Raw genomic sequence first — 27,129 nt, 5'->3', positions numbered from 1 at the left:
TGTTTAAATAAGGTGGAAAGACTCTTTATCTAAAACGTAAAGTTAGACAATGGGAACCTGAGTAAAGACGTGGCATTATTTACAGGGCAATGTTATCCAACAGCCAGAATAACTTAATAAGTTTCTGTACCACTTTAAATAACGATAATGGCAAAAGAATACTTCCTATAATTAGAAATTAATATTTAAAATGGAAAACAAGTTCAAAGCTTCATAATTAGTTAAATTCACCTACGAGGGTTCTTTAACGACTAGGGTCTTTAATTATTTTACTTTGGTTTCCAAAATGCAAGTTTGGAAGTTGCTCTTGTACACTATATGTCATCAGTATTTGCCAAAACAACGCCCCCCTTCTCTGACATCACTTCCTGTTCTACAGCTATTGGCTGAAGCTGCACCACTACGGCACTCTGCACATAATACTGTAAAGACTGAGTACTCTCTGCTTCCTTGTAACTGCCTACTGCGGAGTCAATAAAACGACAAATTAGATTGCTAAGGCATACAAATACAACAATCCTAGACATAATAGTATTATCAGTATGATTTATTTGAACAAGGTTATGATGATGTATTGTGATTTATAGTATTATGTAGTCAACATGAAATATACTGTAAAAGATTTATACGTGTCCATGTCCACCCTCCAGGACAAATGTTAAAGCTTTTAAGATATGCTGCTAATATTCAGTCTTAATATTGTTTCCCAGTTTGTGTACCAAATTCTTAAAGGTGGCAGATTCTTATACAATTTTAAGACATTCAATTTTCCCTGTGTTAACTTGCAAGAGACAAAGTCTGGTTCTTACCTGCAATTCCACTCCATAACCCATGTAGACTGTGATATTGTAAGCACATTCCAGGTAATTTTTGAAAGGAAGTGGAGGGTAATCTGTTGAATCAATGTATCCTTCTGGTTCCAAGAAGTTCACACTGCATTGAACTACATACAAATCCTTGTTAGCAAGAAGAACACAAAGTAGAAATATACTGTATATAAAATAAAAATTGCACGGTGGGTTAAAAAATTCTAAAAATATCTCGGGTTTTTATAATCTTCTGAGAAATCAAAGAGACATGTCCGAAGGTATGATATGTGGAAGGCCTCGAGCAAGGATCCTCATAACAGGACTTTGGCTTGTATCTTAGAGATCTCTGAGCTCATGTTGATAGGGCTGCTATAAAAAAAAATCAATTGGTTGATATAAGGTATATTATATTCAGATGAATTTTCATTTAAGCATCAAAATAAAACTGTTTACATAACTTACAAGATATTAATTATCCTAATTTTCCTATTCCTCTGTACTGTAATAGCCAAATAATGAGCTTTGAAAGGATTTGGAACAAATACAGTAATAGACATGTCATTATCCCTGCTTTTGGACAATAAAGTGAAATTATAAGAATATGCTAAATATGCTACTGAAATTGAAATCTATATTCATAATTAATTAAATGATATATTTAAGCTGTAAAATATTTTTTTAATTGAAATTAAACAAAGAGACGATAATCCAATATTGTTTTTTTTTCCATCATTTACACTGGTTAATGGCACAGTCTGTGCCAAAAATCCAGTGGGGCAGATTTACTATTAAAATTGTGCCAGAATTCTGGTGAACATGTTTTTTTTTACACCCTCAACAAGGGGACATGGCTAAGCGTAAAAGGGGGTGGTCTAGAAAAAGTGGCGTGGCTTAAATGGAAAAATGTGCCACAACCTGGCGTTAACTAAGCCAACTAATAGGTGGTAGAAGTAAGAGTAAAGAAGCTAGCACGGCTAGCTAAATGTGCCAAATTTATTATACAGTGTGTACCACTTTGATCAATTTGGCGCATTTTCTGACTGCCTTGTCTAAGTTTACGCTGTCTTAAACATAAACAGTATTAGTAAATCTGCCTCAGTTCAGACATGAACTGTCACATACTGTATCCTTACACCAAGCAATCCCCTATCAACTACTGAATGCAGATTAGTAATATTGCTATCAAGAGTTGACATTGCTCTTGCCTGGCTTGAATATGTTTTACAGATACCTGGACTCTGCTCGGTGGTGATCACTGTCGTGGTTATTATAGTAGATGTGGTAGTATCTTGACTTTCATCTGCGACCATATCATTGTCCCCGTGATGTTTCCTATAGGGCTCATCCGCTTGTACTGAAGTGTTTATATCTGGCGGAGAGAACTTGGCAGAATCCAGGCTGTGTGGGTTTGATGGCTGTGCTGTATACGGAGTCAACTGGAAAGGTATTTGAGGGATGAATCCACTATGTCGTCTTCTGTTTACCCACAATGGAAACTCTGGGATGTGTTCCTTTACCTCTCTCCTTTCAGAAGAAATGTCCTTTAATACGGGGGACTTGTCTAAGAAGGATAATGATGATAATGATGAAACGCTGGGGCGAGGCTCTACTAGTCTCTCAGAGACAGTTAGAATAACTTGTGGCCTCAAGCGCTTCCTTGAAATGTTTAACTGCTTTAAAGAAGGAGGTTTTTTCCTAGTTGGCAATGTTTGGTTATCTGCAAAGTCTGGAGTGGAGCTTGGAGCTTGAGATACCTCCGTATGAAGCAATCTTTCCCTTTCTGGATTCGAGTCAAAGAGTTCTTCTCCAGAATGAGAAGCACTTTGTGATCCTGTGTCCTTAAGGTTGGAATTGTCCTTTCCAATTCTGTTGCTGACAAGTTCAACAGGGATCAATTCCAATGTAATTGTAGGAATAGGGTCTTGCTTGATGTTATCATCTACAAAATCAAAGGATAAAATAGATTTATATATTTGACAATATATTACACATTTCTGCAGAATTATAAGATAAACCAGCATCTCTAGGAAATTTAAACCAAATAGTGAGTACAATCTAGAAATTATTCATTATTATTAATATTATATTATAGAATTATTTTTGCCTAATTTAACAAATATGGGATTTTTTTTTTTTTTTGAATCTATAAGTTTCTGAGTTATACAGTAACTGTTTCTTGGAAAGTTGAGCAACAACTTCATGGATTTATGGCCCTATTACATGGGCCAATGATCGGGCAAACATGTGTTCATATGAATCATTGAAACGTTCCTGTTCATCAGCTGATTGTATCGTTTTAAATAACGAAGTTATTATCGTTGTCGAAAGCACATGTGTAAACAGGGAGATGTGCTGCCAACATGATACAAATGTATGGGGACGAGTGACGGGCTGTGTAATAGTACAGATGTAGCCGTCTTTGTCTTGATTTTTAACGCATTAAATAGCCAGTGGAAATATCCTTTATCTTGACTTTTCAATGGCTTTTGTTGTGTGATATCACGCTGCAGCAAGTTATCAGAGTTAAGATAAAGATGGCTACATCTGTACCTTTAGAGATGTAGCAATCCTTATCTTTTACAACTAGTCAAATTTGCTTTTCAGAACTCCTATTTCAGGACTTCCATTTTGGTAGTGAACAGCTTTTCAGGGAATAGGGATTAAACAGAAATGTCTGAATGTAGCTTTCAACAACTTGACAGAAAATGACATCTTTTAATAATCTTTAACTTGTCTCTGGGATAAATGAGTTGCCAGCTCTTCTAACTCGTCTGTTTTAGTTGTATTTCCCATAAAATAACAATTCTGGAACATCTTTTCTTTTAACTCAGCGTTGTGCCGTTCCTATATTGTTCTATTGACATATCCTAGGGACCACGGGAATGGTAATGCCTAGTTGTCGATTTATTTATTCATGTCCAGGAAGAATAATAGAGGAACAAAAAAACGCATAAAATGCAAAAAATGCTCTAGAATTATTATTTTAAGGGAAATAAAAGTATTTACTAAAAAATACATTTTAGAAGGGCTGACCGGTCCTGTTCAAACGCATTCATCACAGAGATGGGCTTAAAGACCATTAAAGGGATTGTCCGGGTACAAGTCGGTTTTTCATACCGATGACCTATCCACAGGATAGGTCGTCAGTATATAATTGACTTGAATAGAAGCAGAGCTGCAGTACTGCAGCACGGCCACTATACTGTGACCAGAGCCGTCTGCTTCCGATGCAGCTGATTGGTGTGGGGTCCAAGTGTCCCACCCCCACCGATCATATAGTGATGAAAAACCGTCCCGTGCCTGGACAACCCCTTTAAGAGTTGTTCTCTTCTGTCAAATTATTAAAAGTACATGTTTTTAAGAGTTACAGCATAGTCCCATAGCAGTGTGAGGGGGCAATATTACACATTTGTAATACAGCCACGTGTAAAGGCTCTACTTCTGATAAAACAAATATTATTTTCAATGAATGTGCAAGTTTGATATACAATATAATCTACTGATGTTTGATATCTGTGATAGGGCCCATGTATTTAATATTTTTCCATAAAAATGCTACATGTGATATTGGAATTTTACCCAAAAACATTCTTTAATTTACCGTACCACAGCATGAAAATAAGTGATACCCAGAGAGCAATAGAGGGTCATAAGACATGTCCTAATATTCTTCTATCCTACACCCTTTTTCCTGTTCTGTGCTATGATTCATACAGCTCAAGGGGAACTGAAAGACATTGCGCATGTGGTTGGGTTATCAATGAGTCGGCTCAATACTGTCATAAATATTAAAATGTTACATAGCTTCTGTTATGCATGGAAACATAGCTCTTAACCACAAAATCTGACATTTTTACTATTATGAATTAAGAGGTAAATTTCCAGCTGCATAATATGACAATGCGTGTTTCATTACTTCTCTGTCTCTTTGTCATTCTGAATTAATTTTTATACATTATATACTGCATACGCTATTGCAGCATGAACTTTAACCTTCGAGGAAACAGATCTTTGCTGACCCCGTCCTCTTTTGTACTAATTTATATTTTACCCCTTCTCCAGCTTTTGTGGCATCTTATTAAATGCTGTTCCTTTTATTTCTTTATATATGCCAGAGCTTTTTGGGCTTTCCACAAATCTAGACATAAATTTGGTTTGATTATTCAGGTCTTGAATGGAAATTCGAAAACTTTTCTGATACATTTGTGGTTTGATGGTACTAAATGTATTTGTGTGCCAGGAGAACTCCATTTGCATTCTAATTTGCTGTATGGTCTTTTTTTCCATCTGCATCATCCTCATGCTGCGTTCTGCTTCATACAGTGAGCATAAGCTTCTATATGAGTCATGAAGTTTGATCATAAACTTCTTGGCCCAATGTGGTAGAGATAAATGCATTAAGAAAATAAAGATCATCCATCAATTCTGTAATTCAGAATACATCCCTTCCATGTTTATGACAATCAAATATACATGCAGAAGCTGAAAGCTCTGCCGACAATTGCAACCATTTTTTTTTATTATTCCAATGCATCTAGAATGAAAAACGGGGCTGACATGAAGACAACCCCTTTTCTAAATATAGAACCCCAAGTGATCAGCTGTTATTGCTGAGGAAGATTACATATATTTAGTCGGCAGCAACGGTGTAATACTTGGAAGGGCTGGGTCTGTCAGATCAAGAGTCACCCTTATTTACTGCTTAGGGATCCCTGCCCCTGCTTATAAGGGGGTCCTCCGTGGGGGACCCCATCTATAAAGTCCATATAGCCTAATGCCTTCATGAGACAACCTCTTTAAAATCACAATGTGTCAGTGTCGCATATCCGCTGTGAGCTAAACACAGTAGACTTTCTCTATTAAAATATACTCCAGACTCATAGCTAAAACCTAGACCGATACATTGCAAACCGCGGCTATGTGCGTAATACAAGGTCAGGACAAGTTTCCAGCCTCAGAATGTTAACAATAAAGTGTAACCATAACTTGTAAATACATTTTTGCCTGCTATACTCTTGTTTGTACACATATATATATATACATATATATATGGATATATATATATATATATATATACATATATATATGTATATAGATATATATGTATGTACACATAGCTTATAAAGATGAGAGAATCTTTCAATATTCAATTCTCTATTGCAAATCACCACTGAAATCTTAACCATCTTGAATCATTGAATTAACTGTAGCTTTTATAAAATGTGAGTTTACACATATTTAAGAGAAGTGTTATCGAACTTTAAAGAAAATATGTGATAAATGCAACAATCATCAACAAATCAGATATCAAAAGGACCAAAGGTACAGTATATCGACAGTACTTAAACGAGTTATCAGCTTTGGACAATCCCTACTTGTAAGGATAGCTTGGCAATAAATTGACCACAAAGTGACCTCCAGCAATCTGCTGTTAGTAATAATGGGGGAATTCACTGCAGTACAAAAGGGTTATGCGACTCTTCCGACAGTTTTGCTGAGATTGTTAATATTCATGGACTGAACTAATACAAATCTTGATGTTTAATAGCAGCAATTACAAGTTAGTTGAAGCATTAGTATTGCTTTTGCAAAGGAGATGAATATAGTTTTGTATTTTACTTTCGTGTTGTATGTTTTATCAACAGACTTTATGAGTCTATGGAGTCCTCATTGACACCAATCATCTCTGCTACAGTATATAACAGCTAGGCAAATTAAATTTAACACATGTTCCTACTGGTCACCTGGATTCCTCTCTATATTTAAATTCATGGTGACCTGGATATTTTACGCAACATATTTCCCAAATGAACATTAGTTTTATTAACCATAACTAGATATAAATATGTCCAGAATGGCTAAATTCATATTGGTGGACCAAATCCTAAAATAAACACATTTTGAGAAATCTGTTCACTGCAGCATCTCAACCTAGAAGCATTTTCAGATGATAAGTAAAAAAACAGGAAGACCATAATTAGAGATGAGCGAACTTATTAAAAGTTCGGTTCGGCTAGTTCGCCGAATTTCACGAAAAAGTTCGATTCGGACTAAACTAGTTCTGACCGAACCTGTAATTTCCGTGCGCCGAGCATGTAGTCCAGGGTGCTGAAAGAGTTAATGGGCTGCACTAACTCTTTCAGCAACCTTGACAGTACCATGCTCGGCGCGCGGAAAATAAAATTTTAATGTAATCAAAAAAATAAATAAATACGTTCATACTTACATTCCTCCTGTCTGGCCTCCAGCGATGACGTTTCATCCAAGTCGCCGCTGCAGCCAATAACAGGCTGTAGTGTCGGTCACGCACGTCAGGATGACGTCAGAACGCCGGCCTCCAGGGATGACGCTTCATCCCACGTGACCGAATCTGCAGCCAATCACAGGCTGCAGCGGCCTCTGCAGCCAATCACACGCTCCTCTCCTGAAATACTCTGTGCTGCCTTAAACTCTGTGGACAGGTCAGGATCCTGTTTCTTTTAAATGCTGCTGGGAAACCTGCTCGATCCACTATATAAGGCTGCGCTACAGTGCAGCATTTAAAAGAAACAGGATCCTGACCTGTCCACAGAGTTTAAGGCAGCACAGAGTATTTCAGGAGATGAGCGTGCAGATTCAGTGCTGCTGTGAACTCTGCTCTTACCATTACGTAGCTCTCAGTCTGTTACCTCTCCTCCACTCCTGTCCTCAATAACACCTTCACATGATTGGCAAGTCACCACGTAATGCTAAGAGCAGAGTTCACAGCAGCACAGAGTATTTCAGGAGATGAGCGTGCGGATCTTGTGCGGGGTGGTGACTTGCCAATCATGTGAAGGTGTTATTGAGGACAGGAGTGGAGGAGAGGTAACAGACTGAGAGCTACGTAATGGTAAGAGCAGAGTTCACAGCAGCACTGAATCTGCACGCTCCTCTCCTGAAATACTCTGTGCTGCTGTGAACTCTGCTCTTAGCATTACGTAGCTCAGTCTGTTACTTCTCCTCCACTCCTGTCCTCAATAACACCTTCACATGATTGGCAAGTCACCACGTAATGGTAAGAGCAGAGTTCACAGCAGCACTGAATCTGCACGCTCATCTCCTGAAATACTCTGTGCTGCCTTAAACTCTGTGGACAGGTCAGGATCCTGTTTCTTTTAAATGCTGCACTGTAGCGCAGCTGTTATGGCAGGAAGAAGGGGAAGGGGACAAGTGAGCCCTAATCTACCCACCGCCCTGTCCATGCCTACTTGCAACGACCCGCCCTAGGCGACGGGGTACAACTGGGCGGCGGTCCCTACGCTGACTAAGTGCAAGGGAATACAAACAGGGAACAAGCAAGGGAAGGGGCAGTAGCCCACGGAACACCGTGAGGAAACAGAGTGGTGAACGAGCCAGTAGGATCAGGATGTCACGAAGTATACGAACGCAGAGCAAGGAGCAGGAAGCAAGCCGGGGGCAGAGCGAAGCAGGATAAGCGGAAGCTGTAGCAAGGCTGAAGCAAGGAAGAAGCAGGCTGGAGCAAGGCTGTAGCAGGGCCAGGAAACCAGGAAGAATCACAAGCAATGAGGAAGAGAAAACGGCAGGTATAAATGGACAGGGGGCGGAGCTAACTCCGACTGACCAGGCCGCGATAGGCCCTCCCACTCCTGAGCCTGCCACCCTGATTGGTGGGAGCCGGAGTCAGTCTAAGAGGTCCGGCCTCAGGTGTCGATTGATTAATCCTGGGAGTATCCACAGACGTAGTGCCTGGCAGATCCTTTACAGTACCCCCCCTTTTATGAGGGGCCACCGGACCCTTACTAAGAGGACCTGGTTTAGTGGGGAAGAGAAGGTGGAACCTCCTGACCAATACCCCAGCGTGAACATCTCGAGCAGGTACCCAAGTCCTCTCCTCCGGCCCGTATCCTCTCCAATGGACCAGGTACTGGAGGGAGCCCTGGATCATCCTACTGTCCACAATCTTGGCCAGCTCGAATTCCACCCCCTCAGGGGTGAGAACGGGAACAGGAGGTTTCCTCGAGGGGGACCAGGACGGGGAGCAGCGTTTAAGGAGGGAGGCATGAAAGACGTCGTGTATGCGAAAGGATGGGGGCAGCTCCAGACGGAAGGATACAGGGTTGAGGACTTCAATGACCTTATAAGGCCCAATAAATCGGGGAGCAAACTTCCTGGACGGGACCTTAAGGCGCAAGTTCCTAGACGACAACCACACCAGATCCCCGACGACAAACCGGGGGTTAGCAGAACGTCTTCTATCAGCCTGAATCTTTTGTACGCTCTGGGACGCCTCTAGGTTCTTCTGAACCTGGGCCCAGACTGTGCACAGTTCCCGATGAATGTCCTCTACCTCGGGATTATTGGAACTACCAGGAGAAACGGAGGAGAACCGTGGATTAAACCCGAAATTACAGAAAAACGGGGAGACCCCTGACGAGTTACTGACCCGGTTATTCAGGGAAAATTCGGCGAGGGGAATGAATGAGACCCAATCAAATTGACAGTCAGAGATGAAACACCTTAAATATTGTTCCAGGGATTGATTAGTCCTCTCCCTTTGGCCATTAGTTTCGGGATGGAAGGCGGAGGAGAAGGACAGATCAATCTCCAACTTTTTACAAAAGGCTCTCCAAAATAAAGAAACAAATTGTACCCCTCTGTCAGAAACGATATTGACTGGGACCCCATGGAGACGCAGAATGGGTTTAACAAACAAAGAAGCTAACGTCTTGGCGTTAGGTAGTTTCTTAAGGGGCACAAAGTGGCACATCTTGCTGAAGCGGTCTACTACCACCCACACCACCGACTTGCCTTGAGATGGAGGCAAATCGGTGATAAAATCCATGGAGATATGGGTCCAAGGTCTCTGGGGAATGGGCAAAGAACGTAGTAAGCCCGCAGGTCGGGACCTAGGGGTCTTGGACCTAGCACAAACCTCACAAGCGGCGACGTAAGCCCTAACGTCTTTAGGCAACCCAGGCCACCAATAGGTTCTGGTAATGAGGTGTTTGGTACCCAAGATGCCAGGATGACCAGATAGTGCGGAGTCATGGTTTTCCCTAAGTACCCTTAGCAGGTATTGTAGGGGGACAAACAGCTTGTCCCCAGGGAGGTTCCCGGGAGCTGAACCTTGATCAGCCGCAATGTCAGAGACTAAATCAGAATCAGTGGCAGAAACGATTATACCAGGGGGTAAAATACAAGCAGGATCCTTCTCCGAAAAAGGATTGGCCATGAAACTACGTGACAGTGCATCAGCCTTAATATTTTTGGACCCAGCCCTATAGGTAACCAAGAAGTTAAATCTGGTAAAAAATAGCGCCCATCGAGCTTGTCTCGGATTAAGCCTCCGGGCAGATTCTAGGAAAACCAGATTCTTGTGGTCAGTAAGGACCGTTACCTGGTGTCTGGCCCCCTCCAGGAAGTGACGCCACTCTTCAAAAGCCCATTTAATGGCTAAAAGTTCGCGGTTGCCAATATCATAGTTACTCTCCGTGGGCGAAAACTTCCTAGAGAAGTAAGCACAGGGGTGGAGATGGGTGAGGGACCTGGTACCCTCGGACAAGACGGCCCCCACTTCAACCTCCACGATAAATGGCTCCCCTTGGTTGGGCTGAACCAGCACAGGGGCCGAGATAAAGCACTTCTTGAGGGTCTCAAAAGCCTGGATGGCCTCAGGAGGCCAGTGGAGGACATCAGCACCCTTGCGAGTGAGGTCCGTAAGAGGCTTAGCGACGACCGAGAAGTTGGCAATAAATCTCCTGTAATAGTTAGCGAACCCCAAAAAACACTGTAGCGCCTTCAGGGAGGCAGGTTGGACCCATTCCGCCACAGCCTGAACCTTGGCAGGGTCCATGCGGAATTCATGAGGAGTGAGGATTTGACCCAAAAATGGTATCTCCTGTACCCCAAACACACATTTTTCGGTTTTCGCAAACAGATTATTTTCCCGGAGGACCTGGAGCACCTTCCTGACATGCTCCACGTGGGAGGACCAGTCCTTGGAAAACACCAGTATGTCATCAAGGTACACTACAAGAAAATTTCCCAGGTAATCTCTCAGAATTTCATTAATAAAATTCTGGAAGACAGCAGGGGCATTACACAACCCAAAGGGCATAACCAGGTATTCGAAATGACCTTCGGGCTTGTTGAACGCAGTCTTCCACTCATCCCCCTCTTTGATGCGGATAAGTCTATACGCCCCCCGTAGATCAAACTTAGAGAACCATTGGGCCCCCTGAACCTGATTAAAAAGATCCGGAATCAAAAGAAGGGGATACTGGTTCCTTACTGTGACCTTATTCAAGTTACGATAGTCAATGCACGGCCTAAGACCACCATCCTTCTTCCCCACGAAGAAGAAGCCAGCATCTACAGGAGAAGTCGAGGGGCGAATGAAACCCTTGACCAGGCATTCTTGGATATATTCCCTCATGGCTTCACGTTCAGGACATGAAAGATTAAATATCCAACCCTTAGGAAGCTTAGCACCTGGTACCAAATCGATGGCACAATCGTAATCCCTATGAGGGGGCAACACCTCGGAGGCCTTCTTAGAGAAAACATCAGCGAAGTCCTGAACAAACTCAGGTAGCGTGTTTACCTCCTCACGGGGAGAAATAGAGTTAACCGAAAGACATGACGTCAGGCATTCACTACCCCATTTGGTGAGATCCCCAGTATTCCAATCAAACGTGGGATTATGCAACTGCAACCAGGGAAGACCTAATACCAGATCGGACGATAATCCCTGCATCACAGTACAGAGCACTGCTCCAAATGCATGGAGCCAACAAGGAGTTCAAAAACAGGAGTATGCTGAGTAAAATAACCATTAGCAAGAGGAGTGGAGTCGATACCCACTACCGGGACAGGGTTAGGCAAATCAATAAAAGGCATTTTTAGAGACATAGCAAATTCCACAGACATGATATTAGCAGATGAGCCTGAATCCACGAAGGCACTGCCGGTGGCAGACCGACCAGCAAACGAGACCTGAAAGGGAAGCAAAATTTTATTGCGTTTCATATTAACGGGAAATACCTGTGCGCCCAAGTGACCTCCCCGATGATCACTTAGGCGCGGAAGTTTTCCGGCTGCTTATTCTTGCGCCTGGGACATGTGTTCAGTTGATGCTTGTCATCCCCACAATAGAAGCAGAGACCATTCTTCCTGCGGAACTTTCTACGTTATCGAGGGGACACGGAGGCCCCGAGTTGCATAGGTACCTCCGAGTCTTCCGTGGAAGAGCGTGGAGACGGGACCTCGGGGGGAATCGCAGGGAAGTCAGAGGGGAAAACACTGAAACGTTCAAGCTGTCGTTCCCTGAGACGTCGGTCAAGTCGTACTGCTAAGGCCATAACCTGGTCTAGGGAGTCAGAAGAGGGGTAGCTAACAAGCAGATCCTTCAGGGCGTTAGATAAGCCTAACCTAAACTGGCACCTTAGGGCAGGGTCATTCCACCGAGAAGCTACGCACCACTTTCTAAAGTCAGAACAGTATTCCTCAACAGGTCTCCTACCCTGACGTAAGCTCATCAGCTGACTCTCGGCTAAGGCAGTCCTGTCAGTCTCGTCGTAAATGAGTCCGAGGGCAGAGAAAAAACGATCAACGGAGGAAAGTTCAGGGGCGTCAGGTGCCAAGGAGAAGGCCCACTCTTGGGGCCCTTCCTGGAGTCGGGATATAATGATTCCCACCCGCTAGTTCTCGGAACCTGAGGAGTGAGGTTTTAGACGGAAGTAAAGTCTGCAACTCTCCCGAAAGGAGAGAAAAGTGTTACGGTCCCCTGAGAACCGGTCAGGTAACTTGAGGTCAGGTTCTAGAGGTGAGGCGAGGGGTACTACTATGGCAGCGTCATGCTGGTTGACCCTCTGAGCCAGGGCCTGGACCTGTAGGGAGAGGCCCTGCATCTGCTGGGTCAGGGTCTCAAGGGGGTCCATGATAGAGTAGAAGAAAGGGTAGACTAGGTATGGGCTTGTGATTATGTTATGGCAGGAAGGAGGGGAAGGGGACAAGTGAGCCCTAATCTACCCACCGCCCTGTCCCTGCCTACTTGCAACGACCCGCCCTAGGCGACGGGGTACAACTGGGCGGCGGTCCCTACGCTGACTAAGTGCAAGGGAATACAAACAGGGAACAAGCAAGGGAAGGGGCAGTAGCCCACGGAACACCGTGAGGAAACAGAGTGGTGAACGAGCCAGTAGGATCAGGATGTCACGAAGTATACGAACGCAGAGCAAGGAGCAGGAAGCAAGCCGGGGGCAGAGCGAAGCAGGATAAGCGGAAGCTGTAGCAAGGCTGAAGCAAGGAAGAAGCAGGCTGGAGCAAGGCTGTAGCAGGGCCAGGAAACCAGGAAGAATCACAAGCAATGAGGAAGAGAAAACGGCAGGTATAAATGGACAGGGGGCGGAGCTAACTCCGACTGACCAGGCCGCGATAGGCTCTCCCACTCCTGAGCCTGCCACCCTGATTGGTGGGAGCCGGAGTCAGTCTAAGAGGTCCGGCCTCAGGTGTCGATTGATTAATCCTGGGAGTATCCACAGATGTAGTGCCTGGCAGATCCTTTACAGCAGCCTTATATAGTGGATCGAGCGGGTTCCCTAGCAGCATTTAAAAGAAACAGGATCCTGACCTGTCCACAGAGTTTAAGGCAGCACAGAGTATTTCAGGAGATGAGCACGGCCGGCCACGGGCAGCCGGTCGTTTTTCCGAGCCGTGCTCCCATTATAAGTATAGGAGCACGGCCCATAAAATAAAAAAATAGAACATGTTCTATCTTTTTAACGGCACGGGCACCTTCCCGTGAGAAAATGGGAAGGTACCCGTGGCTAACATAAGTCTATGGGCCCGCTATTTCGGGTCGTAATTACGACCGGTAATAACAGGTGTTTTTACGGTCGTGTGCATGAGGCCCCGTAATGACGGGTGGCTACATGTGTGCACCCGTCATTACGGCAGCGTTGCTAGGCAACGTCAGTAAATAGTCACTGTCCAGGGTGCTGAAGGAGTTGACTGATCGGCAGTAACTGTTTCAGCACCCTGGACAGTGAATTCCGATTAATATATAGAGTAACCTGTAAAAATAAAAGACGTTCATACTTACCGAGAACTTTCTGCTTCCTCCAGTCCGGTCTCCTGGCCGTTGCCTTCGTGACGCGTCCCTCTCGACATCCGGCCCGACATTCCTGGATGACGATACAGCCCATGTGGCCGCTGCAGCCAATCACAGGCTGCCGTGGCCTCTGCAGCCAATCACAGGCTGCAGAGGCCTCTGCAGCCAATCACAGGCTGCCGCGTCAGAAAAGAAGGTCGGACTGGAGGAAGAAGAGGGACTCGTCACCAAGACAACGACCAGGTACGTATGAAATGCTTTTTATTTTCTTTTTAATCAGCAGCCTCTTTTCTCTATCAGTTGATAGAGACAAGTGGCTGCCGATTTGTATAATATTTTTGACCGGGTTCGGTCAAAACGGCCGAACCCGGTGAAGTTCTGATTCGCTGCGAACCGAACTTTTCCCGATGTTCGGACCGAAACCGGGTTTGGTTGTCCCGGTTCGCTCATCTCTAACCATAATAATAAAAAATGTAAAATACCTTGGCCCATCATCTAGTGTGAATTAGATGACCAGGTTCTTTTCAATTAACATTATCTGTAACTTAGCTGTCATAGAATTTGATGCACAATGTACTCTGTGAAGTTTCCAGTACATTTTAGGGAAGTGTCTCATGAAATCGAATGCCGCAGACATAAGTTCCTTATGTTTTAGAAAAAAATACAAAAAGCCCATTACCTTCTCCAATGCACTGGCATCAGGCCCACTTTGTGGCCTTTAAAATACTATGATGGTAAGTAAAGCAGTAATGATAGCCAATCATTATAAATTTGACCTGTTAATGGAAAATCAAAATTGCATGCACTGTAATGTTAATGGATTCAGGGCCAAAAAATGTTATCCAAAAATGTGTTATTCAGAAAGCTTAAAAATAAAAAATAAATAAAAATGCAAATAGTTATTAATCTGTTACTTGGTGATAAAGCCAAGGCACGCAGATATTATTACAGACTTTTGTTTATTTTTAGCCTACAGCCATTTCAAGGCCACTGCTAGATCACATTGCCCTGGGCAGGTCAGGTTTTCATAATTTTACAGTAAAAATAAGAGTGGGAATAATGCCATTATTTTCAAATGTAACTTTTTATAGCTAGTTTTTATAATTGGAGAAGAAAAACCGCTAGTTTACTGCAATTCTGACAATAAGTGATATTGACATTAACCCTTTCATAACTGGGGGTGTTTTGGGGGCCATCATGCCCAGAGCAATATTTCACTTTTTGGAGTGCTGCATTCTATAGGAAAATGTTGTTGTTCTGCTTCTCAGTCTACCCCAAAGTATCTGTATATATATATATATATATATATATATATATATATATATTTTATTTTTTTTATTTTTTTTTTTATTTATTTATTTATTTATTTTTTTTTTACATTTTTTTTTATTGTTATTTTTTTTTCACGACACATGGGGCTTTCTTATTATTTATTTGAAGCTTAAGGCAATACATTTTCTAGGTCTTATTTAGGGAAAAATTGTCAGAAATAGCAAAACATAAAGTTTTTCCTTATTTTGTAATGCTATGTTTTAAGGTTGTTTGTTCAATAACTAAAATATACCACAAAAATTTATTAATCTAATTTTCCCATGCATAAGGATGTAAAATATCTGTAAATTGCTATAGTGCTGAGATGCAGCATCTTTACATGGATAATATTTATTCAAGTACGGAAATGTTTTAGTAAAGGCGCAAAAGTACATAGGGCCAGTGTAAAACAGACTGAAATTGGTGGTCGGGAGTAATTATGGAGTAAGACACATTCTGGTTGACTAGAACATATCAATGCCGGTATTTACTGTATGATCTAAAGCGTAATGATGGGTGGTATAAATATTTTTTTTTTCAACAGCAAATTTTAGATGCAGTTTCATGATGTACAAATTACATAGCAGGGGGTTAACCGGACATTGCAAATGATCTTTGTGTTTTTGTGCTGGTCCTGTATATATGCATGTATTGTGCTTGGTTCTGGTTAGGTATTTATTTACTGTGCTTTATTCTGGGGCTGTATTTATATACTGAGCTTTGTTCTGGTGCTGTATTTATGTGCTGAGCTTGGTTCTGGTCCCATATCTATGTGTTGAGCTTAGTTCTGGTACTGTATATATGTACTCTGCTTTGTTCTGGTTCTGTATATATGTACTGGGCTTGGCTCTGATACTGTATTTATGTACTGACCTTATATGCATGTATTGAGCTTGTTTCTGATACTGTATTTATGTACGAAAGTTTGTTCTGGTGCTGTATACATGTACTGAGCTTGGTTCTTGTGCTGTATTTATGCACTGAGCTTGGTACTTGTGCATTATATATGTTAGGAACTTTGTTCTGGTACTGTATTTATATACTGAGCTTTCTGCTGGTGCTGTATTTATGTACTGAAGTTGGTTCTGTTGCTGCATACATATATTATGAGCTTTGTTCTGGTGCTGTATATATGTACTGAGCTTAGTTCTTGTGCTGTATTTATGTACCGAGCTTTGTTCTGCTGCTGCATTTATGTTCTGAGCTTTGTTCTGGTGCTGTATTTATGTACTGAGCTTTGTTTTGGTGCTGTATTTATGTAATAAGATTTGTTTTGCACATAATATGTCTTTTTTATTACAATATTAATTATATATGTATTTACATTTGGCAACCCAAATTTTATTTGACGCCTAAATTATTTTAGTTTAGGAGTCAATGGCTCCCAGGTAATTTATTTTAGTCTGGAGCTCTGCATGCAAAACTTATATGGACCCTGCCATAACATTAGTCACAATCTCCCTCCAAGTGCCACAACACTACTCACAATAGGCCCTTTATCACTTTTAGCTCCAGGCCCATGTGGCCCTTAATTTGGCACTGGGAGCAGAGGTACTTTTTGGCCCGTTAAGTTTCAGGTTTGGGTGCGACTACAACCTAAGTTACTCCCCTGGAGTTAATCAAGCATGACTGTTCAGTAAGGACAATGGGGACATGAGTTCTCTCCCTTTGATGGACTGGCAGGAAGAGCAGGAGAGCCCTCTGTGTGACTAGGTCATATAAAAAACAGATCCATAAGCGTTAATATGGCTGACAAACAGAAGGCAGTAAGAGTTTTGAGCATTTCCGTAATGACCGGGCACAGAGGAAGAGGGGGCAGGCAGGGGCCCACCCTAGATCTACCCAGGTTTCCACATTAGGCCCCAGCACAGACCTGTGTCGCGGCGCATAGAAGGTCCTGACCACAGGCTGGACATTATGTGTCGTGAAACAGACCTTGTGGAGAAGCCAGGGGCCGACTCTAAAGAGTAGACAAGGGGGGTGAGTAGAGATTTTTTTTAAATATTATGTCTGATCTGGGATTTGATTTGGGGGGCCATGCCGGGGTTTCGTGCTGGATGGGGCCCTATTAAAATGTGTGGCATGTCGACCCGCACCATCTAGTGACGCTACTTTTTTTTAGCATAATTCGCTGAGTTTGCAAGAGAAATCTTGCACACAGTTACTACACATAAGTATTCAGGAGCCCAGTCAAATTTTCATTTCTGGCTGAGGCTGCACTTTAAAACTTAAGAATTGCTCATAGTAAATCACATACCTGTAGTCCCATTCCATTACCTTAAAAACTTACTTTCTGTAATTCATTAGCAGAAATAAAACCTCCCAGGGATTTGTAATTGTCGACAAATTATCAGAAAATTCTCAAAACGCTTTACACATGTGCCTAACAGAACATTAAATGCTGCTATGCTTATCATGCCATAATTACACACCCAGCATTTCTGATAAAAAGAGCATAAACAACCATTGCAATGTGACCTACCACGTTTATGAAAAAACATAATTCTAGTGAAGTTTTAGAACAGAACAGAAACAACTGTACAAGTACTGATAAAATAAATACAACATATAATTTGAGTATAATATGCACTACATACGCTTGAATTGCTTCTTATGAGCAATACAGGATATCACACTCCAGTGAATACACCTCATACCGGGCTGTAATTCCTTTTTTATTGTGCTAGTTTTTTTCAAGTTCATAATAATACGAAATACATTTGCCTCATTCGGTGAAATACATTTGCCACATGCTGCAGTAAAAGTCAATCTATTTTTTTCTCATCAGTCTGAGAACATGCTGCATATATTTACCTTTTATTTAACCTTATTCATGGAATATAGATAGCTTTTGCATTGGAGTTTTTGCGTGATACCTACATAATGAACCTCTACATTTTCATGGGGTGAAACGGGTAAGGACTCATTTACATATTTCCGTTTCTCCAGTCCTCTGGTGTAGACCTATGATGTCAGTTTCTTGTCTAGTTAGAGGAGCTTCTACAGATGATTGAGATTATAATTATCATCCTTTTATAGGCCGCAGTACATTATGATGAGGTGTTCATATCACTATTATAAGCACTAGACATGTATTACTTAAAAATCTTTATGATTCTTTATGGTTTTCTAATTTGTGCAGAATTTTTTTTCGCTGTATGTCATTTTTTAGCTGAAAAAAATCTGGTTGCCAAGCCTGCCCCCGAGCCGGACAGGGAAATGTTGGCAGACAAAACCGCTGTATGTAAATGTGCCCTAAAACCGAAATTTTCCAAATCGAAAAACCCACAGCTCATCTTTGAAACTCGATTCTCATTAATTGCATCTCAAGGAGACAAGAAACAAGATCTGTCAAGAAGTGACATTGCAGACTGTCACTTTTTTTTTTTTTATATATGGGCAAGTCCATTATACCTATGTTTATTAGATTTAGGGGACACTGCACATCATTAATTACGGGACATGGTTCCTCACGTTTGATCCAACATATGAGAGAATGTGACGGAGGTGACGCTACTTGTATGACGTTTGCAGGATTAATGCGAGTTAAACCAGGTCATAACAGACATGAGAAATTGTTGAGATTAGAAACTAGATACATTGCACGGTTTACTGCATTGGGCCCTATGGGGTTAAACGATGGTAACGATTGGAATACTATGCTAACATGAGTTACTTGCATTATAAATACTATTAGCTATCTTGTTTCAATGTAAATGTTTCTGCTTTTTGGAACCATATTGCTACTTCTGTGTTTATATTGTGTGTTATGTTTTAATTATTACATGTGAAACTCTGGTGCGGTCATGTGATCGCTATAAAAACACATGTGATGCACATTATGGGCGGCAATGAGATGAAGCGTCATGTGACGTGAAACGGCTGTTGTGCTGGTCTTTTGGGAGTACTGTGGTTGTGTCCTGGTAGCCCATGTGGTTTTATCATATAGGATTGCGAAAATAAAGTGAAGAAAATCTGGATTTGGTGAGTGTCGTGTCTTCCCTTTTTTTCTTCTTGCTTATGAGGATTGCATTACTTTATATGTTCACTTGACACTGAGCAGCAATATTTAATATATTACAAGGAAGGTTTTTGTTGCTCCAGTGTGGATAACGCTATTTTTTGCGGCACCTGTGTGCAGGGTGCAGGTGCCGATCAATTCCTTCATTTCATCATACATTGCAGATTAGTTCTGACCCAGTTACTACATCTTTTCCAAAAATCTATAAAATCTTTTGATCGCATAAGGCTCTGTACACATCTGCGTCGGAGGCTCCGTTAGGGGCATCTGTCGCAGATCTGGCAGGGCTTACAGGAGTTTACCGGAAACAATAGCACAGCATACTGAACAATTGTGTCTGGTAAAATTACGGACACTCCGACGGAAAGCAAACGGAACCTATTAAAGCCTATGGGTTCTGTTGGCAACCGGCGGGGTCCGTTGTGCAACGGAAGCATTGGTTTTGTTATTCCCTTGTTCTGCTCCTCTGATGGAGCAGAACAACGGAACAGCACGACGCAGGTGTGAACATAGCCTGAAATTTTTAGAGAATGCTACTTTTAACTAATTAAATAGTACTAGTGATTGACACGTGATAGAATTAGAGGTGGATTCTATCAGGGAAAGAAGGGGGAAGGATAGCAGAGTTAGGGCGGATTTACACGAACGCGATATACGTCCGTACCACCCGCGTGCTTTTCACGCGCGTTGCACGGACCTATGCTAGTCTATGGGGCAGTGCAGACTTCAGTGATTTTTGCGCAGCGTGAGTCCGCTGCGTAAAACTCACGACATGTCCTATATTTCAGCGTTTTTCGCGCATCACGCATCCATTGAAGTCAATAGGTGCGTGAAAATCACGCGCACCACACGGAAGCACTTCCGTGGGACGCGCGTGATTCGCGCAACAGCAGTCAAAAGTATGTTTGGAAACAGAAAAGCACCACGTGCTTTTCTGTTTACAAACATCCAAACGGAGTGTCACAATGATGGAGGCTGCACGAAAATCACGCAGCCGCACATCCTATGTGATAACACACGGAGCTGTTAAGTGCCTTTTTCGGATGCAAAACGCCGCGTTTTTTGCGTGCGCAAAAACACACACGCTCGTGTAAATCCCCCCTCAAGCTGATATTACCCGGCCAGACGTGGGCCATGTGACAGCTCATTGATCGGTGCTCGTTTACTACTTTCACAAGGAGCTATGTATGGGGATGAGTGATCGTTACTCCGGTCGCTCGTCCCCATACATTTCTATCATGTCGGCAGCACATCTCCCTGTTTACACAGTGAGATGTGCTGCCGACAACGATAATATTTTGGTCATTTAAAATTATACATTCAGCCGATAAACGAGAGTTTGTTCGTTCATCGGATGATTGTTGCCCTGGTTACACAGGGCAATTATCGGGGACGAGCATTCAGTGAACGCTCGTTTGCCCGATAATTGGCCCGTGTAAAAGTACCTTTGCTTTATCTCACTGCTGTTCATTTGCTTGGCTTAATTTCTAATGATCTACAATTACCATGTATGATGTTTTTTTTTCCTATCAAAATTGTATTGGAATACATCAATTTAATTGCAGCATAAAATTTTAAATAACTCTATCCATGATATAATCCAGTCTGGGAAATTACAAATATAATTTGGATAGTTAATAGTACAAGTAGTCTGTAAAACACTGCTAATACAGTAAGATTCGTGAAAGTAAAAGTAGACCTACTAGAATACAATAAAAAATGCCCCTTACTGTACATTAACCCCTTCCCGCTGCGGCCACTTTGGACCTTCCTGACAGAGCTTTATTTTTCAAATCTGACATATCTCACTTTATGTAGTAATAACTTTGGAATGCTTTTACCTATCCAAGCGATTCTGAGATTGTTTTCTCGTGACACATTGGACTTTATGTTACTGGTAAAATTTGGTTGATACATTCAGTATTTAATTGAAAAAAAAAGCAAAATGTAGCGACAAATTGCAAAAATTAGCCCACACAAAATTTTGCAACAAATAGTTACCCCACACACAATAGTTGCTAATTAACATTTCCCATATGTCTATTGGCATCATTTTTTGAACATCCTTTTATTTTCTAGGACGCTACAATTCTTAGAACTTTAGCAGAATTTTCCCACATTTTCAAAAAAATTTCAAAAGGCTATTTTTACATGGACCAGTTGTGAAGTGGCTTTGAGGGGCCTATACAACACAAACCCCCATAAATCTCATTTTATAAAACAGTATTTAGAAAGTTTCTTAACACTTTAGGCGTTTCACAAGAGTTAATGCAGAAATTCATTTTTGTTTCATTTTCTTCTATGACACAGAAAGTTTTTACCAGAGAAACACAGCTCAATATTTATTGTCCTGATTCTGCAGTTTTTAGAAATATCCCACACGTTGCCCTAGTTTGCTAATGGACTGAAACACAGGACTCAGAAGCAATGGTGCACCTAGAGGATTTTGGGGCCTTCTTTTTATTAGATTATATTTTAAGCACCATGTCAGGTTTGAAGAGGTCTTGTGGGGACAAAACAAAGGACACACCTGAAAAAGACCCCATTTTGGAAACTACGCCCCACAAGGAATTCACTTAGGGGTGTAGTGAGCAGTTTGACCCCACAGGTGTTTCATAGATTTTATTAGAATTTGGATGTGGAAATGAAAAATAATTTTGTTTTTCTCCAATAGGATGTCATTTTCGCTAAAAACAAAACAATTTCCACAAGGAATAAAGAAGAAAAAGCCACCAAAAATTTGTAAAACAACTTCTCCAGAGTATCTAAATACCCCATATGTGGTAATAAACTGCTTCTTGGGCACATGGCAGAGCTCAGAAGAGAAGGAGCGCCATTTGGCTTTTAGAGTACAGATTTAGCTGAATTGGTTTCTTGGCACCATGTTGCTTTTGCAAAGCCCCTGTGGGACCAAAACAGTGGAAACTCCCCAAAAGTGACTCCATTTGGGAAACTACACCCCTTGAGGAATTCTTTTAGGGGTGTAGGGAGCATTTTCACTCCACAGGTGTTTCATAGATTTTATTAGAATTGGGTAGTGAAAATAAATATATATATATTTTTTTTCAAATAAGACGTAGATTTAGCTCAAAGCTTTTCATTTTCTCAACAAATAAAATGGGTAAAAGCACTCCAACATTTGTAAAGCAATATCTCCTGAGTACGGTAATACCCCATATGTGGCCATAAACTGCTGTTTGGGCACATAGTAGGGCTCAGAAGGGAAAGAGTGCCATTTGGCTTTTGGAGTGCAGATTTTACTGGATTGGTTTCTGGTCGCTATGTCGCATTTGCAAAGCCCCTGTGGGACCAAAACAGTGGAAACCCCCCAGAAGTGAGCCAATTTTGGAAACTAAATACCTCAAAGTATTCACCTAGGGGTGTAGTGAGCATGTTAACCCCGCATGTGTTTTCCAGAAATTTGTGCACACTCAATGTTGCAGAGTGAAAATGGCAAATTTTCCATAGATATACCAATATGTGGTGCCCAGCTTGTGCCACCATGAACAGACATCTCTACATGTGGCCCTAATCTTTTGCCTGGACATTTGACAGGGCTCAGGAGTGAGAAAGTACCATGACGAATTGAGGCCTAATTAGGTGACTTACAAATTATTGGTTCACAATTGCAGAGGCTCTGATGTGAAATAATAAAAGAAACCCATAAGAAGTGACCCCATTTTGGAAACTACACCCCTCAAGGCATTTATTAAGGGGTGTAGTGAGCATTTTCACCGCACAGGTATTTTCTGTAAATGATTGCACTGCGGATGGTGCAGAGTAAAAATTGCAAATTTTTCCCCAGATATGCCATTTCAGTGGCAAATATGTTGTTCCCAGATTGTGCCAATAGAGATACATCCCCCAAAAATTGTTAAAAGGGTGCTCCCTGGTTTGGCGATGCCATATATGTGGAAGTAAACTGCTGTTTGGGCACAGTGAAGGGCTCAGAAGGGAAGGAGCGCCATTTGGATTTTGAAGCGTGGAAGTTGCTTGGTAGTAGTTTTGTTTGGAGTATTACTGGTATTTCAGTTTATAATGTGGGGTCATATGTAATCTGTGCAGAGTACATCAGGGCATAATAAGAGGGTATAATAATGTGGTAAAAAAAAACAATAAAATAATCCATACATGTGTGTTACGCTGTGGAGCAATCCTTTAGGCACAGGCAAGTGTCGCACTGATAAATGGTGTAGTTTCTTATCCCCCTTTTGGTCCACACTCCTCACCTTTGCAGTTTAGGGAATTTTGCTGGGAAACTGTTGTCCTGGTATAATATGGGCACCCTCGCTTCCAGCAGATATGTTTGGGTCCTACCCTTCCTGGTTCCCTAATTTAAAGGCCTTGATAAATCGCCGCTTGAAACAGAAGAAATGTTCCTCTTGGGCCTGCACAATTGCATATTTTTCTTTCCTGACTTGTGGGAGCCATAACTTATTTAATTATTTCATAGACGTAGTGGTATGAATGCTGTTTTTCGAGGGGCAGGCTGCAGTTTTATTGGTACCATTTTGGGGTATATGCGACTTTTGGATCACTTTTTATCCAAGGTGACCAAAAAACAGCAATTCTGGCATTGTTTTTTTAAAGTTTTTTTTTTTATATAATGTTCACCATGCGTTATAAATTACATGTTACCTTTATTCTGCGGGTCAGTACGATTCCGGCGATACCAAATTTATAGCACTTTTTTATGTTTTACAACTTTTTGCACAATAAAATTACTTGCCGGTCTCAGGCGAAACGTGCGTCGAGGCATTTTAAATATATTTATTACTGTGATACCATGTATTGTTGTGTATTAATAAAGATTTCCATTTTTTACAATACGTGGCAGTGATATATTCTTATATTCCATTGGGGTGTCATGTCCCCTGCGCTTTTGTGCTTTTTAGGTTGTTTCAAAAGAATGTATGTTGCCATATTATAAGAGCCATAACGCTTAAATTTTTTCGTCGACAGAACTGTAAGTGGGCTTGTTTTTTACGAGATGAGCTATAGTTTTTATAGGTATCATTTTTGGATACATGCAGCTTAGAAGTTTTTATCGGCAAAGTGACCAAAAACAGCAATTCCGGCAATGTTTTTTAGGTTTTTGTTTTACGTTGTTCACCGCGTGGAATAATTAACATAATATTGTTATCGTTCAGGCAGTTACGGACGAGGCGATACCAAATATGTGTGGTTTGTTTTTATTTTTATAATAATAAATGACTTGATAAAGGAAAAAGGGCGATTGTGTTTTATTACTTGAAAATGTTATTTTATTTTTTACATCTTTTAATTAAATTTTTTTGCTCTTTTTTTTTTTTGCAGTCCCACTAGGGGACTTGATGGTTCAACTGTTTGATTGCTGATCTAGTACATTGCACTACCTATGTAGTGGAATGCATTAGAACTGTCAGTCGTTCATTAACAGCAAGACGATTAGGCTCTGCCTCTGGGCTGAGCCTAATAAGCTTCCATAATGGGCAGAGAAGAAAGCCATCGTTAGGCATCCTGTTGCCATAGTAGCTGTCGGCAGCACTGCGATCCATGGCAGGACTGCCAATTTGCTACAAACCACTAAGATGCAGCGATCGCATTTGATCGCTGCCTTCAAGGGGTTAATGGCAGGGATCTGAGCTAGCTCCAGTCCCTGCCATTACAGCAGGGTGTCAGCTGTAACATATAGTTGACACACCCACCGCTGATGACGCCGGCTCAGCGTCTGAGCCGGAAGCTGAGGCGGCGCCATCTTGCGGTCAGTACCGGAAGACATTTAGGCCCCGCCACTGAGTGGGGCATAGGATACTTCCATAGCCAGCAGTCCAGGGGGCCATATTATGCCTCCAGTTGCCATTGCAGCCACCGGCAACTCAGCGATCACGTTGCTGGGGTGCCGGCAGCTAAAAACCCCTCAGATGCTGCAATCTCTATCGAGTGCAGCATCTGAGGGGTTAATCGGCCAAATCGGAAGCTAGCTCTGGTCCTAGCCGTTATAGCAGGGTGTCAGCTGTAACATACAGCTGACACCAGACGGTGATGGTGTGGGCTCAGCTCCTGAGCCCGCACTATCAACGCGACATAACTGTACTGCCTTTGCGGGAATCTCTTCCCGACAATGCCATATATACAAGGCAGATGTCGGGAAGGGGTTAAAAATGTAAAAACAGTTTTTAATTTATCCAGAGATATAATTACCTGAAGTTACAAGCCCAAAGCCTGAGGATAGATTCCAATGACAACATTTCTGCTTCTAAATTCTGTCAGGTGCAGTTTAATCATGGAGACCTTTAGTGAATCCAAACCATTAAATACACTAAGGGTCAGTTCACACTGAGTTTTTTGGTGCTGATTTCGATGAGTAAACTGTGTCGGAATCAGCGCCAAAAAGCTGCCGAAATCCCCTCCTATATATTTCAATGGGAGGCAGAGGCGTTTTTTTTCCTGCTCGCGACAAAAAAAAGCAACATGTCCTTCCTTGCTGCGGTTTCCGCCTCTGACCTCCCATTGAAATTAATGGGAGGCAAAGAAACCTGCTGTGCTCATTTCCGAGCATTTTTCACAGTGTTTTTTTTTTTTTACCAGCGATCCTTGCATTAGCTTTAATGGCTGCTGGTGAAAAACTTGGAAAAAAAGCACAGGCAGTTCAAAATCGACCTCAAAATTCCTGAAGAAATTATGAGGCAAATTTTTTCTGCCTGCAAAAAACTCAGTGTGAACAGGGCCTAAATATGCATACAGATGCACACATAGCTGCCACTATTCAAACCAGGTAGAATCGAGATATTCGTGTACTTGGTCACTTGAATCCACACAAGGTCTCTATGCCAACACTGAACCTGACAGGAATCAGGAGGCGTGCTTTCATCAGACTCTCTATTTAGACTTTCACTTTGGACCGGTATGATCAAGCGATCCCATCTCATCATACAATTAAAAAATGTCAATGTAATAATAGTTATAGAGAAGAGAAATCCACCTTTAGAAGGCATGGCATAGATTATTGACTGAAGAATATTTTTGTGCTAAATATATTTTTGGCCAGTTGGCTATTTAAATCTAATGTTATTAGGAAAAATATAGCAGAATATTTCTTGGTTTTCTTCTCCCTATTCTCCCTATTTATTTTCCATTATTTTCGAGGATGAGATATATAATTCAGTTTGTCTGTATTAACCTTTGCTAAAATGTGTTTTATGGATCTGTTATAATATCATGCCTTCTAGAATATCTCTGAAAGACATCAGGCCATATTTCAGGTCTGTCTATGTTGTAATATTGGAGTACAAGTCACAGGTTTTTAAGCGATGTATGGGAACATAAAATGTGCATATAGTAGTACCATAAATGTGTTTTATGCCAATATCTGGGTAGTGCAAAACATGATGAGCTCAGCACTTCTGATTGTAGCTGTAGCACTCTATCTGTGTCAACATTAAATATGTATCTGGGTCACTGTTCCCTTAGTAGTGCTCAGCTATTGCTAAGTGCAAACCTCTTCCAGATGACTAAGGCTATAATGGATGAGCACCGGAGGCCCATTTACACTGTCAGCATCGGACAGCGACAAATGCCCTTCTCCATGTAACCTTACGGTTCACCTAAAAGTCATCAGCAAGAGATGCTATGTCAGAATGGCAATAGTGTAACATTAACTAAACATTATCAATGTACTGTAGATCTATACAGAATTTCCATTAGTAATGGACTGAAGAACAGTTATGTTTATATATATTTTACATGAAGAGGCTGTTTGAGATATAGTTACTCTACATACATCTTGTAGATTCTCACGCTATTCTCTATGGATCTCTTTTATTCTATTATGACATAATGTAAATAGGGAGTTCTGGCCGAGCATACACTACATGATTCTATCACTTGTCTGTCACTAACCAGTAACATTTAAT

General features: G+C 41.6%; 1 protein-coding gene across 1 annotated transcript in view; it reads right to left on the bottom strand.

Annotated features, from left to right (window-relative positions):
* SEZ6L (seizure related 6 homolog like) overlaps nt 1-27,129 on the bottom strand; it is a 546,424-nt gene that overhangs the window by 262,721 nt on the left and 256,574 nt on the right. The window contains exons 3-4 of the mRNA XM_075830799.1: nt 2,041-2,748; nt 810-943 (exon numbers count right to left, since the gene is read on the bottom strand). Coding sequence (XP_075686914.1) covers nt 810-943; nt 2,041-2,748 — 842 coding nt within the window. The remainder of the gene's footprint in view (nt 1-809; nt 944-2,040; nt 2,749-27,129) is intronic.

This window comes from Rhinoderma darwinii, chromosome 1 (genome assembly GCF_050947455.1).
Source record: "Rhinoderma darwinii isolate aRhiDar2 chromosome 1, aRhiDar2.hap1, whole genome shotgun sequence".
In the NCBI taxonomy this organism is placed as follows: Eukaryota; Metazoa; Chordata; class Amphibia; order Anura; family Rhinodermatidae; genus Rhinoderma; species Rhinoderma darwinii.
Note: the sequence above shows the minus strand (reverse complement) of the source record. Positions and strands in the feature narration are given on the sequence as shown.